Source organism: Rhinatrema bivittatum, chromosome 4, assembly GCF_901001135.1.
Source record: "Rhinatrema bivittatum chromosome 4, aRhiBiv1.1, whole genome shotgun sequence".
NCBI lineage: Eukaryota > Metazoa > Chordata > Amphibia > Gymnophiona > Rhinatrematidae > Rhinatrema > Rhinatrema bivittatum.
Window position 1 is genome coordinate 337,467,246 of NC_042618.1, and position 17,720 is coordinate 337,484,965.

A 17,720-nucleotide genomic window follows, 5' to 3' on the forward strand; every position below is an offset into this window, starting at 1 on the left:
CCGGCCCGATCGCGGTTTTGTTTATCGGCTGCGCCCGAGCCAATAAACAAAAAACCCACCCGACCCTTTAAAACTAATCCCTTAGCCTCCCCCACCCTCCCGACCCCCCCAAAAACTGGGCCGGCGCCATCTTTAAAAATGGCGCAGGCCATCCAGAGCTCCTACATGTGACAGGGGCCGGCCAATGGCACGGATACCCTGTCACATGGTAAGGGCAAAGGCCATCGGCGCCATTTTGATTAGTGGCAGCCGACGGCCCGAGAGCAGGAGATCACTCTTGGGACCCCACTGGACCACCAGGTAGCTGTAAAATGTTTTTGGGGGGGTCGGGAGGGTGGGGGAAGCTAAGGGATTAGTTTTAAAGGGTTGAGGTGGGTTTAGGGGTTATTTTTGTGAGCTGTTTTTCCCGCCCTCCCCCAAAACGATAAAGAGAACCCCCACGAACAATTTCATGGGGTTTTCCTATCGTTTTGGGGAAGCCCCCAATTTCTGATGATTTTGAAAATATCGTATGATATTTTCAATCGTCTGAAGCCCGATTCACATCCCTAATACTAATATCCCTCCGGATCAAGCATTGGAAGTCACAACGGGATCATCAGTCACAATGGGATACAGAGGATATCCACATCTTTTATCATGAAAATGGAAGAATTAATTTTTACTAAGAATTATTTTTTGTTTGAATCTATCTTATATTTGCAAACCCATGGCATACCCATGGGTTCTCCGTTGGCACCTACAACTGCCAACTTATATATGGCAAAATTCGAAAAAGAACATATTTACACGTCAGACTGGTGGCAAGATATTATTATGTGGAGTCTTTACATCGACGACATCTTTTTCATTTGGAAGGGGTCTGAGGACCGGTTGAAGACATTTTGCACTTGGATAAATACTTTGAATCACAATTTACAGTTTACGGCTCAATGGTCTAACCATACCATGACATTTTTGGACGTTTCAGTGACGCGTCAGGAGGATACACTGACCACTACAGTATTCAGGAAACCAACGGACAGGAACAATCTACTAAGGTTTCATAGTCACCATGCCTATTCATTCAAATATGGGTTACCCACAAGTCAAGTTTTCCAGATACGAAGGATCTGCTCCACATCTTCTGAATATGAAATTCAAGTGGAGAAACTTAAAGAAAGATTTTTACAATGCGGATATCCGCAAAAAATTGTAAAGCATGCTTATAAACGGGCCAAATATTCTGATAGGCAAGCCTTGCTGACATACAAGCCTAGAAAACAGGAACCTAATTTAGTTTGCATTCTAAAACAAATGACAGCATTTCCAGCTATTTCTAAAGCTATCAGAAGACATTGGCACATACTGAGCATTCATAATATCTTTCATGAACCGCCATTAATAGTGACATCGAGGGGCAGTAACATCAGGGATTATTTAGTGCACGCACAAGCATGCAAGCAAGCAAATCAGGACAATATTGGACATTTAAAATGTGGCCAGTGTAACCATTGCAATAATTGCATTGAGGGTCATATATGGCAAGATCCAGTATCTGGTTACAGGGGGACACAGAAATCACATACCACTTGCAATTCCAGTTATGTGATATATGCTCTATTCTGTGATTGTCCTAAAGTGTATATTGGAAGAACAACTCAAAATATGAGAACAAGATTAAATGAGCATAAATCCCGGCTGCACACCCAGACTTTAACAGCTCCAATAGTATCCCACTGCGTCTAATATGAACATTCATTTACACAAATCAAGTGGACCATTATCGATCAAGTGTTGACAACCTCACGTGGAGGTGACCATAGACATTTGCTGGACTTAAGGGAAGCCTACTGGATTTTCACGTTGGGTACGCAATCTCCAAGGGGATTGAACGAGGAATTAGAATGGAACACTCTCATTTAGTATCATAACATAAAAACATTTCCTGTTAGCATTCTTCCATTAACGGTGATTATATTTCTATATGTCATGTTCTTGCTAAAGAAAATGAAGCATTAGTGTACATCTTTAGGGAAATCCCATGTATATTGAGTGATGACGTCATCAACGCATTTTAGGATTGGTTAAATTTGGAGTAGTGGGTACGGATAAAAGATTCACGCACACCTGGACATTTAAATCAAAATGGTGACCATATTAATGGCGGGTTAAAAGCTGAGGAAACACCGAACATTACCAACTACCGGACCAAAACATCTTGTCTCCTGATGAAGAATCGAGGATTCAAAACAAGGCCCTGTAAATTTAGCATTGTTTATCCTGTTTATACTATATAGCATTGTTTTCTGTTAAATATCATATATATTTTACAATTCTCCTATACTATCCTGTTCACTCAAGTTTAATGCATATATTCCTTCACGTTCCTTGTCAAACGCCTCTGGCATAATGTTTCTGTTCAATGTACACATACGTGATATCTTTGATGAACGTCGGTATATAAAAGCCATTAAATAAATAAATAAATAAAAATGAATATACACACAGATAAGTTGAAGGGAAGTCATCCCATACAATGGCGTCTTGTTAATATGTGAAAATATTATGTATCGGTGTTTTTGGGAATAGTTCGGCGTCTTGTGAAGAACATTCTATAGAAAAACCCAATTGGGTAGATATAGCCAAAAAAGAGTTTTTATTTCACAATATTCACTATAAACACACACACGCTAAAAAAATACAAAAAAATTATTTACGGGTTGGAGGAGGTCGGTTTATGATTAGAATTGCTATACACTGCTGGATGCAGTGATATAATGAAATTGTATGAAACCTTCCTCTTCTTTCCTAATAATTTTTTGTGGTGAAAATTTAGCTCTCCATTCCATTGAGAGATTCAGAATTAATTAATTGGTAATGTTCGGCATTTCCTCAGCTTTTAATCCGCCATCAATATGGTCACAATCCTCCTCCTGAATGCCCAGTCCATAGTAAAAAAAAACCAGCCTTCTCCATGACATCCTCCTTGATGACAGCCCAGATATCTGCGCCATTACTGAAACATGGCTAAAAAATTCAGACTCAGTTCTTATTAACCAACTCCCAACCGACCGATACAATATTTTCTCTATTCCCAGACACAAAAAAAGAGGAGGAGGCCTCCTTCTCGCGGTCAAAAAGCACTTCAATTTAACCCTCCAACCTATTGCCCCCCCCCCCCCCCACAGACTCGAAATTGCACTATTTAAATCACCCTTCCTCCAAATATGCCTCATCTATGCGCCACCTGGTCTACTTGAACAAGACCCATCCCCATTGATCGAATACATCTCCAAATACCTAGACATACACTCCCCTGCCATTATACTTGGGGATTTTAACCTGCATGTTGATAAAGCTCCTCTCACCACTTCATGTGAATCCCTACTCACATCCCTGGATGCAATCAGCTTCAAACAGATCATCGCTAACTCCACCCATAAGGCAGGCCACATCCTCGACCTCATTTTCACAATGCCCTGATCTTATCTGACACACCCACGTGCCAACCTATCCCCTGGTATGACCATTTCCGAATTGAAACCACATGCTCCTTTAACGACACTCCTGCTCCTACCCCCCCTAAAAAAACTATACACTTCCGGAAAGCATGTAAATCAGAAGACCTCATAGCAGCCCTCACAGACTCACTTGCCAATCTAGATCTCTCCGATGCTGAGTCGGCCTTTACATCATGGCATCAGCTCACCAACACAGTGGCTAATTCTCTCTGTCCAGAACAAACCCGAGAGATCAACCCTGCCGACACCAAAAAGAAACCCTGGTACACAGCCGAGCTTAAAACCATGAAACGCCATCTTAGGAAACTTGAAAAAAGATGGTGTAAAGAACAAACACCTGCACTCCGAACCACATTCTGTTCCTACCTCCACTCCTATAAGCAAGCCATAGACAAATCTAAAAGGGACTTTCACGCCCAAAAAATCCACCAACTCAAATTCAATTCTCGAGCCCTGTTTGAATTTGTTACCTCCCTCACTAAATCCACCCCTACCGTCATCCCTAAATCTGATCATAACACTAAATGCAAGGAACTAGCCATCTACTTTCACAAGAAAATTCAAACCATCATGACACGACTCCCCCCTTCCCCCACACCCATCATTCACGCATCTAACACACCGTCCCCTCCACACACTTTCCACTCTACCACACCTCACACTCCCACATCATCCCAGTCTATCAATCCCCCTGCTACTCTCAATTCATTTGAGACCACCACTCGCATTGAGATTGAATCCATTCTCAAGAAAATCAGACCCGCAATACATCCAACAGACACTATCCCCACCAAGACCCTTCTCACTATCCCCAACATCATTTCCAAACCTATCGCAGACATCATAAACTGCTCGATAGCCTCTGGCACTGTACCCACACTACTCAAACAAGCCATAATCAAACCTATTCTAAAAAAACCTACACTTGACCCTGCTGACCCAGCCAACTACCGTCCCATTTCCAACCTACCCTTCCTCTCTAAAATCCTAGAAAAAATTATCAACACCCAACTCACAAGCTACCTAGAAGAGCACCACATCCTCTCCCCATCTCAATTCAGCTTCCGACGACACCACAGTACTGAAACCCTTCTCATATCCTTATCCGACCATATCCTGAGAGCTTTTGATAAAGGACAATCATACTTACTGACCCTTTTGGACATATCCTCAGCATTCGACACTGTCAACCACAACATCTTAATTGAACGCCTTAGTTCTGCCCTTAGTTGGATCCATTCATACCTCTCCAACAGACAATACCGAGTAAAAAGTGGACACTGCGAATCAAAGCCTATCAATCTATTACAAGGTGTCCACCAAGGCTCCTCACTTTTCTCCACCCTCTTCAATATCTACCTCCTTCCCCTCTGCAAGCACCTTACCAAACTTGGCCTTCCGCACTTCATATATGCGGATGATGTGCAGGTACTCATACCCATAACCAATTCTCTTCCAGAGGCACTTAAAACATGGGATGCTGCTCTCACAACCATCAGCTCTCTACTCGCTGATAACTTCCTCGAACTCAGCACAGCCAAAACAGAGCTCCTACACATCTCGCCCACACCCAATCGCGCTTGCCCCACTCCCTCCCACCCTTCTCACTCCACTGGCTCATTTGCCCCTCATGTTCGCAGCCTGGGCGTTCTGCTAGATAGCCACCACAACTTAACTAAATTCATCAATTCCACACTTAAAGATGGTTTCTTTAAGCTCCACACCTTGAAAAAACTTAAACCTCTGCTTCACTTCTCAGATTTCCGTACTGTCCTACAAGCCACCATTCTCTCCGAGCTTGATTACTGTAATGCGATACTCCTTGGACTACCCCAATATGCCCTACGACCACTGCAGATTCTCCAAAACTCAGCGGCACGTATCCTCACCAGTGCCCACCGTTGCGATCACATCACCCCACCTTCACTGGCTTCCCATCAACGCACGTATCAAATACAAAGCACTAACCATCATGCATAAATCTATTCATAACCAAGACATGACCTGGTTCAAAGAACATCTGCGATTCCGTGCCTCTAACAGACCTTTCAGAACTCAACATTGCTCCACTCTTCATACTCCCGCTCCTAAAAGTGCAAAGCTCAAATCTACCAAAGAACGTGCTCTCTCTCTCTCTCTCTCTCTAGCTGGTCCCCCCCCTGTGGAACAAGATGCCCCCGAACCTTCGCCTCGAGCCTTGCCCAAAAAGATTTAAACAAAATTTAAAGACTTGGCTCTTCACACACACATACACCTAATTCCCCCTCAGCTCCCTCCACCCCCCCCCCCCGTAATTTCCACTGTAAATAGCATGTAACTAATTGTACATTTTTTCATTATAAATAGCATGTAACCAATTGTATATAGTTCCCCCCCTCAATTACCCTCCCCATTTTACTGTTCACTGTTGACACCTCATTTTTACAGTGTCTTGTTTATCCCTCATTTTTTCTTTTAATGTTCTTCTGTAAAGCTACTTGCTATTTTTAGTTCTCTGTAAACCGAGATGATGTTTCCCCACGTATCTCGGTATATAAAATGCTTAAAATAAAATAAAAATAAATAAAATAATTAATTGTTTAGATATAGTCTTCCTATGAAGATATTCAGAGATAATAACAGGGCATAATTGGCTCATTAGAGGTGATATCTTGTTTATTTGTTCAGGGGATTGCGCGCCGGCAGTCAGCCGGTGCGCGCAATTTACTTCAGCCCCAGGGCTGAAGTAAGTTTTGAAATAAAAGAAAAAAAGACGAAAAAGGTAAGGGGGAAAGGGCGGGGGAGGTAGGGGAAGGGAAGGGAAGGTGGGGTGGGGGGTAGGGAATGGGGGAAGGCAGTTCGGCTTGGTGTGGGCTCGGAAAAGTGCACAATTGTGCACCCCCTTGCGCACGCCGACCCCCGATTTTATAACAAGCGCACGTCTGCGCGCACATGTTATAAAATTGCTTGCGCAAGTTTTAAAATCTACCCCATTATTTTTAATAATAATCCACAAACAGGGGTAGATTTTCAAAGGGTTACGAGCATAAGATACGCACGTAACCTCCAAAAACCTACCCTGTGCACGCCAAGCATATTTTGCATAGGCTCGGCGGCACGCGCAAGCCCCAGGACGCGCATATGTCCCAGGGCTTCAAAAAAGGGGCGGGCTGGGGGCGTGGTCGGGGGCATGGTGGCGGGCAGGGGGCGTGGCGGCGGGCCGGGGGTGGGGCACAGCAGCCCGTGCCAGGGCATGGCGCGCCGTCAGCTGGCCGGCGTGTGTAACTCGACAAAATAAGGTAGGGGGAGATTTAGGTAGGGCTGGGGGGTCGATTAGATAGGGGAAGGGAGGGAAAGGTGGGGGGAACAAAAAAAAAGTTCCCTCCATGGCCGCTCCGATTTCAGAGCGGCCTTAGAGGGAACGGGGAAAGCCATCGGGCCTCCCCTAGGGCACGGCGCGCGCAAGGGGGTGCACAAGTGTGCACCCCCTTGCACGCACCGACCCTGGATTTTATAACATGCGTGTGGCAGCGCACGCATGTTATAAAATCGGGTGTACATTTGTGCGTGCCAGGTGGCGCGCACAAATGTACCCCGCACACGTAACTTTTAAAATCGGCTCCACAATATATTTGTTGCTGTAGGAAGACACTTTATAGTCTTTGATCCCACTAGAGTACCTGATGCCTTTTGTCTGATAATATTAGCCAATAACTTTCCAGTTTATTTCCATATTCACAATACTTTTGTTTACTGAATCTAAGAAATCTTTCAATCTGCATAGTTTGCAAATTTTTCATCACATTTCTAGCCAGCATCAATTTTCTATTGGTTTTGTTACTATTATTTCTGTACTGCTTCTCAAGTCCCTTTATCTTAAGAATTAACTTATTTTGTCTCTGTTCTCTAGCTTTTTTTCAGGTGACTTCTATAAGCAATTATTTTGCCTCTCATTACTGCCTTTAATGTTTCTCATCTAAGCACTGGGTCGTTTTCTTCCCGAGTGAATTTCCATAAATTCATCAACAGTATCTAATACCACTTTGCCAAACTAAGGATCGTCAGATTAAGTCTCCTTCTTCTTTTCATGTTTTCATTTTTATAAAGCTCCAATGTTAATTTAATGGGGTGATGATCCAATCAATATATGAAAAACCATGTTATAAACTCTTCCCTGGGGGGGGGGGAATTATATATATATTAGAATATTCACTGCTCTCAAATTTATTCTTGTGTAGAAACTGCCACTAGAAAAAGTATGGCTTGTTTTGGCTTGTGTTTTGTTTTGTTTTTTTGGCTTGTTTTGCCTAGTCTGGACATTATCTCACACATATTTTGACGGCTAGTTTATCAGTGCGCAAAAAAAAATAATTCTCTTATATGTGTTATGTCTAGGCAAATAATAAGTATAGTCTCTATTTCCTCGGTTCCTCTTTCTCCAAATATCCTTAAGATCTAATAGTTTAATTGCATTCCAGCCACCCCTAAAATTACTGACCATACTTCATGTTTTATCAATATAGAGAAAAGCTTATTATAAAACTGGTTATTGTTATGTTTTATCTTGGTTTGTGGGCCCTTGAGTCGTAGTCAGAGTTGACTCTACCCACAGGGAGGAGCCCTGTGGGGACTCTCCACGACAGGCGGGGTCTCAGCACTGATGGACACAGGAATCAGAGAATATTTATTATACAGCAAAGAGAAACCCGAGGGGCAGGTTGTAACTCAGTCCTGGAATAAGAAGACCTGGAATGGATTCTCCAGTAGTGGTCCGCAGAGCAGGGTAACCTGGGGAATCCTTGCTTCTAAATAGACCTTGCTCGTGGTAGCTCTGGTAGTGGTCCACAGTGAGGGGTAGGCCGGAGTCAGATGAAGGTAACTAGTACAAGACAGTGTGAATCCGGTAGTGGTCCGCAGACTGGGGTAACCCGGAAAGTACTTGTTTCTAGTATCCCTTGTGCGTTGTACTTCCGGTAGTGGTCCGAAGCACGGGGTAGGCCGGAGGTAGGTGTTGGCAACTGACACAGGACAGCGTGGATCCGGTAGTGGTCCGCAGAGCTGGGTAACCCGAGGATCCACACAGCAAGACAGACGTGATAATGCAGAGTAGGTCTTGTACTCACAATGCAGTAGAGAATTCGTAGTAGCAGCAGCGGAAATCCGATGCGGGAGGAACTCACTTAGCTGGTGAAGGTGAGACAGGCAGAAGAGGCTCTCCAAGGAGCGGATAGCCCTGAGTGCAGCAAGGCCCCCGAGGAGCAGGTACCTGAGTCACTCAGACTGGAACAGAGGAACAGCGATGCGAATTGTCTCAGCGTAAAGGAATTAAGCAAGATGGAATCCTTGCTAACTTGTAGGTAGGAAAGTCCAGTGGGTTTAAATACACATAGGCAGTGATGTCATGCAGAGGGGTCGCCCCTGAGGTTCCCGCCATGACGTGCATAAGAGCACGCACACGTGCCCTAGGTCACACCAGGTTCAAGATGGCGACCGGGATCGCCCTCGCCATCCCAGGAACGCCAGGGAGGTTGGCGTGCAGAGGCAGAGGTGGCCATCTTGGCCAGAATTGGTGCTACTGGGCAAAATGAGGTGGGCAGCAAAGGTTGCAGCTGTCTACGACCGACGGGCACAACAGTTATGATTTGCATTTGGACCCTACACATTTACACTCCAATATCACAAATCGGCCCTCAGGATCTGAGAAAGATCTATTTATTTCTAATAGTAACTTCTTGAATTATTTGACACTGCTACATTTTTCCCTACCTCCAACCAGGTTCCTTTCTTGCCATGGTTAAGTGTGTTTCTTGCAATAATGCAACAGGTTCTTCTTGTTTTTTGAAGTACTGAATAATCCTGGTCCTCCTAACCGGCGAAGGGACTACCTCACGCATTCATTGAAACCATATCAAGCCACTGATTAACCATGCCCTGCAATTTTCAGCATGCAAACATTTATCCATTCTTGATTTTTCCAAATATTCTGATAAGACTTCCATATGACTTTATACCACAGCATTGCCGGTATTCCTCAGTCTCTTCCCCCATTCTACATTCTGTATCTATTGTTTTTTCCATAAAAACTAAAATCCAACTGCAAAAACTATATCTCCAGACCCCTTTCTTCAACTTTCCCCCCTTTCCCATAACCTAACTGTAACAAACAACCCCCTTAAATTCCACCTCCCTTTGAGGTCTCAATACCACAATATTAATCCATACTTTCCCATCCCTCTTCAGAATACACTGCGCCTAACACTCCAATAGCCACCTTCTTTCCCACCACCCTTCTGCATCACATTCTTGCTGGTCCAAGCAAAAACAATTCCTCCTGACCCAGACCACCCCCATTCTAAAAAAGAAAACTAAAAAAAATAAAATAAAATCTCATTTTAGCTAGACTCTGCTTTGTAAACTCTTGCGTGCAATTTGTAGATTGTATGCTGGTGTGCTTGCTACTGATGCTGCCTCCCAAGAATCTCACTGCAGTGACCTCCTCCATTTTCCTGCGAGCCACCACATTTTTTGGCACCTAGCCTCCATTTCCTCTCTGCGGTCTCTTTGGACTTCTATACTTCATGGGCAACTATAGCACTTTTCTTACCTCTTATAATGCTATACATATACATATATATCACATATACATATACATATATATCACATATACAATGCCTTTCTCTTTTAATTGACACTTCAGTAAAACTCTACTGCTTTTTCTGAACCACTGGAGAAAAGTCCTGGAAAATGTAGATTTATTTGTTTCATTTAAAAAATGTATATACCACTTATCCAAAATTCTAAGTAGTTTACAGATCCCGTGGTTATTGGGATAGAGTTCTCCTTTTTTGTCTTGCTGCCTCCATAATGTACCTTTTATCTGCAAAACTTTGCAGTTTTAAAATGGTCACTTGGGATTACCCTGATGGTTCCAGAGCTGGAGCAAGTGTGCAATGTGTCCGGTAGGCCTTTATTCTATTGCCTTTGATCTCCAATTTCAGTAACTCCAGCAGCCATCTTGAGATGCATTCAGTTATGTTCTATCCTTCAGCTTTCGCAGATAGGCCCAGTATTCAAAAATTATTTCTCCTGCTCCAATTCTCAATATCCTCTTGCCGATCCTGTTTTACATCTTCTTTCCACCACATCGATTTTTTTGTATCATATACAGTAAATAAGCCCTCCAAATCACTCACCCAACCTTTCACACCCTTAGTTTGTATCTCATGTTCATGGACAGAGGGAACTGATTGCACAATCTTATCGATTACAATTTCAAGTTTGGTATCTATATTTTTGTATTAGTTTTTCATAAAAATTACCTTAGATTGCTAAACCCACACTGTAGTCTCCATAAATGAGTGTTTTTAAATGAGTCACATTTAAGTCTTCCCCACCCGAAGATGACTCTTCCACTAGGCCCATGCCACATTTCTCTGGCAGGACCTACTCTTTGATTTTATTGCTTTTAACAAATTTATTTGCCCAAATTTTGGGTATAGATCTTTTAGCTTTAACTTTAGACATCTTTTCCAGGATTTTCAGCAAGGAAAAATTATGAATAACCTGCTTTATGAGTGGTAACTGGTGGGAGTCCCTAATTTACCACGGCTACTCAATCTACAGCATCAAGTGCTCCCCCTTTCCCCATTGTGAACTTTTAAAAGACCAGGTTCCTTTCTTGACACACATACTCTAAATCGAGGCCCAAAACAACTTGATATTCAAAAACAAGGTACCCACATAAATTGTGTTTGACTATTGGGCGGTTATGTGGCTTTAAGTGTAAATCTACCCAATTCAAAATGACATTGAAAGTTATATGTGTTGGGTAGCCAGTTTCATGTACAGTTTTTGAAAATTAAATGTATGCGCACAGATTCCTTAGAGACCTCTGTAATGCCTCTTTTTAACACAACCAAATTTATGTACTTAGTCTTTGGCTGAGAATCCATTTCCACGAATTCAGCCAATCTACTCACCCAGCTCCTTATTGTATACCTAGAGATCTTGACTGAGGAGGTAATTTTCAAAAGGATTTACGCGCGTAAGTGTAACATACTATTGTAGCAATTTTCAAAGGCCATTTACTTGAGTAAAGTGCAGTTACGCCAGCAAATCCTCTGCACAATTCTATGGCATATATTGTAGCAATTTTCAAAAGTCCACTTAGACGGGTAAAGTGCATTTACCCGCGTAAAATCCAGTTTTACGCATGTAAATGCTTTCTAAAATCAGGCCCTAAGCTTTTGAAACGTTACCCAAACTGCTTGGAAAAGCAGGCCCTTTAGGAGAACTGAGTTTGGTTCCCAAATGCAGCTTCTCCTCGGGATGGCCGGGCCTGGATTTGCTCCAGAGGAAGTGTTCTCAGCCCATAGGAAGAGGGAGTTCCACCCATCCATCAACAGTGCCAGGCTCAGGATGCACACATACCAGATTCTAAAGGGAACTGTGGTCTGTGGGCCCTGGCCCTGATAATTGTTACTGCAGTGACTAGGCTAGATGAGGGGAGGGTTATAAATGGGGAGCAAGCCATGTTTAGTTAGTAATGAAGGTTCTTGGGTCCAAAGCTCTAAATAGGGACCTGCTCCAATTGAGCTAGAACCCAAAGGAGCAAGAGGAAACTGGCAGTCCCAATAAAGAAAATGAAAAAAAAAACCCAAAAAACCAGGGCCCTTTTTATTTCAAATGTGCATATTCCACTTGAAAGGGGAATTCTAGAGGAAGAAGTATTATGTTACGTGGAAGACATGTCTGCTCAGGAGCGCCATAAGGATGTGTTTCTTCAGAGAAAGGTTGGTAGATGCATGGGTCACCTCCCAGGGGAAGCAGTGGAGGTAAAAATCATATCGGAATTTAAGAAAGCCTGGGATAAGCAAAGAGGATCTTTGGTGAAGTAAAGATGGAAGTAAAAAAATGTCTGCAATATTACAACAGGAAGGGAAAATAGGAAGACTAGGTTGTCCATGGTCTTTATCTGCCATCATATTCTATCTTTCTATTAATTTTAATTTCTGAATTGTTTTTAATGGAGGCAAAAATATTCAGTTCTTGTTGTCCATTTCTAATTTTCAGTGAATGATTTCCTGATGGGATTAGTCACTTACATGACCATGGCATGATGTTTAGCCTTTGGTGATTGCAAAGTTGCAGAGTGCTTCACCCTTCGACTTCTATTTCTTTTAGAATAAAAATGTGGTTTCTATAAATGATGGTGTGTGTTCACTCTAGAGCAACACAAATTGCCATTCTTTCTTGCAATCCAAGCCATACGTGACTTTTGCATGTACAGAATAGAGTTCTACATATATCGTCATTTCTGCAGTCAGCATTGTGCCAAAGCCAACTGTAATTCTGCACCGTAATCTCAATGAATTGAGCGACCATGTGGGATTTTCCTGACGCACTCTCAGGGGAATCGTGGGGTAGAGTTTCGAGACAGGCACACAAGCAAGTCTGAAACCATACACACACACACCCTGTTACTTGAATTCAAAAAGAGTGTTTTGGCTCCTTATTGTTGGTTTCTTTGGCTTAGGATGGGGAGCTGCAGAAACACATCCAGGAGGTCATCCTTCAGCTGCAGGACGAATGTGAGAAGCTGAATTCCACCACTCGAAACCTGATTGAGGACCACAATGAGAAACAGAAGCAGATTGATGTAAGTGATGGCTTCTTGGGGGACAAGACTCTGAGACCTAGGGAGGCCAATTTCATGCAACTCTAAGGTTTCTGGCATACATAGTTCTGCTGCTTTTATAGCTTTATTAAACTGGACTAATAATCAGAGGATGTGTAGACAGGAGTTTAAAAGAACTAGGCTTGCTCAAAGTGTCTCTATTAGCTTGCAGTTAGTTATCAGGTCAGAGGCAGATAAATTTGGGTTTAGGTTTCGGGAGAGCTAAGATGGCTGTATGTAGTTACAGTATACCTGACAACTAATGCCCACTCCCACTCCTCTTGCTGTGGTAATCCTACCATGAGCAGGCATCTTGTCCAGCTACCTGACAGGACTTTATATACAGTGAGGAGTGAAGGAGAGAAAAAAACAATTACTAGTCACATTTCATAGATACAAGTCCCCTCCTATAATCTGTGAGCTGAATGAATTTTAGATTTTGTAGAGGTACATATTCAAATGCCATTTAGATGGATAATGTAATAATTATCCTTTTAAATGGATTACCTGGCTATATTCAGCCAAATTGTTGGGGGCATAATTGGGAAGATCTGAGTTGGTCAAGGCCTAGATTTATCAATCTGCAGAAAATATTGCATTTGTGGAGAGAGAGAGAGAGAGAAGAGAGAGAGTGACTGACTTTCTACCAGACCCTTCTAGAGTTAGCTATTTATATCTCTATAGGAGGCTAACCTAGTAACTCGAGGTGAGGTTTAGGTAGTAGTGTAGGGATTAGGGTCCACTTTTACATGCAGAGTGAGATGTAAGAACAGAACAGTACACTCTCGTGAAGATGTGATGTCCTTTGGAGTGAGGAAACTCACACAACGATGAGATTTGTTCAATGTTCTCTCAACCTAACTTGATGGACTCTCTACCTGGGTAACATCAAACTAGGTTGAGAGAACATTGTACAAATCTCGTCTTGGTGTGTTTCCTCACTCTGAAGGACATCAAATCTTCATAAGAGTGTACTGTTCTGTTTGTACATCTCACTCTGCGTGTAAAAGTGGACCCTAACCCCTACACTACTACCTAAACTTCACCTCGAGTTACTAGGTGGACCTCCTATAGTAGCATAAATAGCTTACTATGGCTCCAGAGGCGCTCTCTCTCTCCCCCTCCCCCCTCTCCCCTCATTTCAGGCCCTTTCCCCACTCTCCTCCCACATCTCAGGCCCTTCCCAAGCCTAAAAATGCCCAAAATGGAATTCACAAATTGCATTATGGGCATAACGCATGATATCATACAGCTTAACGCAGTTGAAAAAGCTGTAGTTATTTTCTGCATTAAAACTGTGCGATATCGTGTGTTAAGCCAGCCCACTTTTGTGGACATCCCACCCCCGACTCCACCCCAAACCCTCCCCTTATAATAATTTGCATCGCACCATGCGTTATGGTGCTTATCGCATGCATTAAGTCATTTTTCACATGCAAAAACGCCATAACGCGATTTGATAAATGACCCTGTAAGTTAACTAGCTAACTCCAATATTTAGACTTAGTCACTAAGTCTGGTCGAGTCAAAGAGCTTTCCTAAAGTTAGCTGGCTATAGTTATCCGACTGACTAATAAAGGGGGTCATTATCAAATCGTATTAGGGCCTTATTGCGGGCGTTAGTGCCCTATCACCCACGATAATGCCATAACGCATGCGATAAATAATGCATCTCGAGAGGCGAATGCAAATTAAACTTGAAAAATTTAGGTAAGTGGGAGGAGTAAATGAAAATGAGGGGTGCTTAACATTGCGTGCGATAACATAACACAGGCAATCGCAGGATTTAACTATGCCTTTTTTCCCAGCGTTATGCCTGCGATAGCTGTGCATTACGATCGAATTGGGATTTATTGCAAATCAAGAGAGAGAGAGCACCTCTGGGGAAGAACACATATTAGTCAACTATCTACCTAGCTACTATCAAGCACTCTCTACCTAGCTGCAATCAAGCTAGGTCGAGAGTACAATGTACAGATCTCATCTTTGTGTAACTTTCATCATTCCAAATCACATAAAATCTTCACTGATGTCTACTATTCTGTTCGTACCTCTGACAGTCATGTAAAACTGCCCCCAATACCTAGCACACCACCAAAACCTGGTTACTGGTTGTCCCTCTTACATTGGTATAGTTTACTTATATGAGAGCCTTATAAAGAGGTTCTCCCTCTATCTCTCTCACACACACGCTCACCAGCAGAACCTGAACTTGCAATAAAACCTGTCCTTAGCCTAATCATGCCCCCCCCCCTTTTTTTTTTTAATCGCGAGTGCTATTTTCACGAAAATTGTAGCAAAATGATAAATCTAGGTCTAAGTGTGGCTGCACTGTTGAATATGCCACCAAAGTCAGCTAGATACGTTTATCCGGCTAATGTTGCTATCTGGACCATGTTTGAACATAGACCTCATTGTTTTTTTAAGTCTTATAAAATGTCATGATAAATTAATGTCTTAAATATTAACTGAGAACACTCGGGTAATAGTCACATTTCCACCCAGCAGGTACTACTTAAGGGCTCAATGTCCAGTCAAAGCTTTCTAGGTACAAGCCAGTGTGGAATTATGAAGCGATCGGAGATGACTTTTCTCCTTTCAGTTTTAGACCTGAAAGGTCTAAAGGTGTTGTTGGGTGGCATTGCCCTTTTGGTCCCCTTGCCTTGTGGTCCCTGCTGCTTTGGGACAATTTGGCTGTTATGATTTAAGTTGATTAGGGTCCCCCTCTCCTGAAGATTGCAAGACAAGTCAGTTGGTGTTATAATGAGCCTTAATCTTCAGTTTTTCTGTTACCTACCTACTTTTTGTTTGTTTATCAACTCTCTTTACGGTTTATTGGCAGATATGTAGAAATGCAGCATTCTCCATACTGGAGGGGAGGGGAGGGGAAGAGAAGCACTGAGACACAGTAAGGGAATGCAATGGCACCTCTGGCCACCAAGTATTTGTGGCTCTATTTACCAGTCTTTTCTTGTTTGTAAACCTCTGCCACATTTTTTCCCCCTTCTAGCTTCTGTATCAGTCACTTGAGAAGTTAGATGAGAAGAAGGCGGACAAGGACCAGATGGACATGGAATTTGATGCGGTAAAGCTGATTGCACAAACAGTTGCTGTCACATACGCAGAGATAGCTTTCTGTGTTGTCACACATGCCAGTACAGTTGTGTGTGCGTATTCTTGTACCAGTCAACACATCACAAATCTGTATAAGAGCATTGTTCAGCATCTGAGGCTATCTATGGGGGCTTCGCACTTTGCACACTTACTGTCTCACACCCGTTAGAGAGATGACACTAAGGGGCAGTTTTTCAAACTATCCACACTGGGACAAAGATTGCTTGTACTTTTACCCGAAGGATTTGCACCAGTTTAAAAAAAAAAAAGTTTAACTCATACTGATTGCAACATATGCACATCCTTTCACTTTGAAACTTTGCTGTGGGCAATGTTCCATCTGATCTTTTTCCAGGGTATTTGCCAGTGTGACCTACTGTTGGGCACATAATTTCTGCAAGTGAGCGGCAGTGTCCGCAGGAGTAGTGGTGGTGGTGGAGGGTCTTCTTGTCCTCACTCCTCCTGCATTCTTTCCCTATCTCTTCTCCCCCCCCCCCCCCCCAAGTTTTAATGCTGGTCACGTAGGAGGGGGGAAGGCGACCATGGACTGTTCTGAGGCCGGTCTCTGGGGTAGCTTGGTTGCCATAGCTGCTGTGTCCAGGCAGATAGGGAGCCCCTTCTTTCGTGCTTAATAGCCCATATGCCATTGCGGAGCTGTCCTCTCGTTGTGGTCTTTGGCATGTTGTCTGTGCTGCCCTCTCCCTCTTTCCCCAGAGTATTGGCAAGGGTGGGAAGGACATCATTTCCTCCTCCTCCTTCTCCCTCAGTTCTCTGCCAGCTCTGGGAGGTAAGCTCTAAACTACGATTGCCCTGTGTCTTATCCTGGAAACACCCCCCCCTCCCCCCAATATATATATATGCCCATCCCCCAATATATATATATATATATATATATATATACATACACACACACACACATTCATACACAAAAGTAATCCTTGATCTGGTATCATAGGATCTCATCAACCAAACAGCTTTTGAAGTGGTTGCCAAGCAACCATGCAACCACATTGCTAGCCAGTAGATCCAAGCCTAAATTTTGTTTCACTTCAAGTTGCTGAAAGAAATAAACGCACAGACACACCACCCCACACTCTGACAGAAAAAGGGGGTCAATTAGTAAGCCATAGTAGCGCTTCCCTACACAGTACACAGCGTCCACGATGAAGGTCAGTGAATTTCTTCTGCTGCGACACAGTTCTCCAAATTATTGTGCAGCTGTGACCAGGTTTTCTGGAAGTGTCGCACCTAGCTACAGAAATTTCAGTGGCTGGAATGGAAGGAAGTAGACAAATGGTGTCAGCCATAGACTGTGAAGAATAGACGAACCCCTGTAGATTCTCTGACATGGCTGTTGTGAGCAAACTGAGCCCAAGGGAGAAGTTTGGCCCTATCATTCTGATGAACAAAGACAAAACATCTAAGGAACTGCTCAAGATCTTGGTTGA

The 17,720-nt window shown here is 43.0% G+C and overlaps 1 protein-coding gene across 3 annotated transcripts in view; it reads left to right on the forward strand.

Moving 5' to 3' along the window:
- QRICH2 (glutamine rich 2) overlaps positions 1-17,720 on the forward strand; it is a 337,577-nt gene that overhangs the window by 226,821 nt on the left and 93,036 nt on the right. For all 3 annotated transcript variants that reach the window (XM_029600439.1, XM_029600440.1, XM_029600441.1), the window contains exons 7-8: positions 13,018-13,140; positions 16,169-16,243. In XM_029600439.1, coding sequence (XP_029456299.1) covers positions 13,018-13,140; positions 16,169-16,243 — 198 coding nt within the window. The remainder of the gene's footprint in view (positions 1-13,017; positions 13,141-16,168; positions 16,244-17,720) is intronic.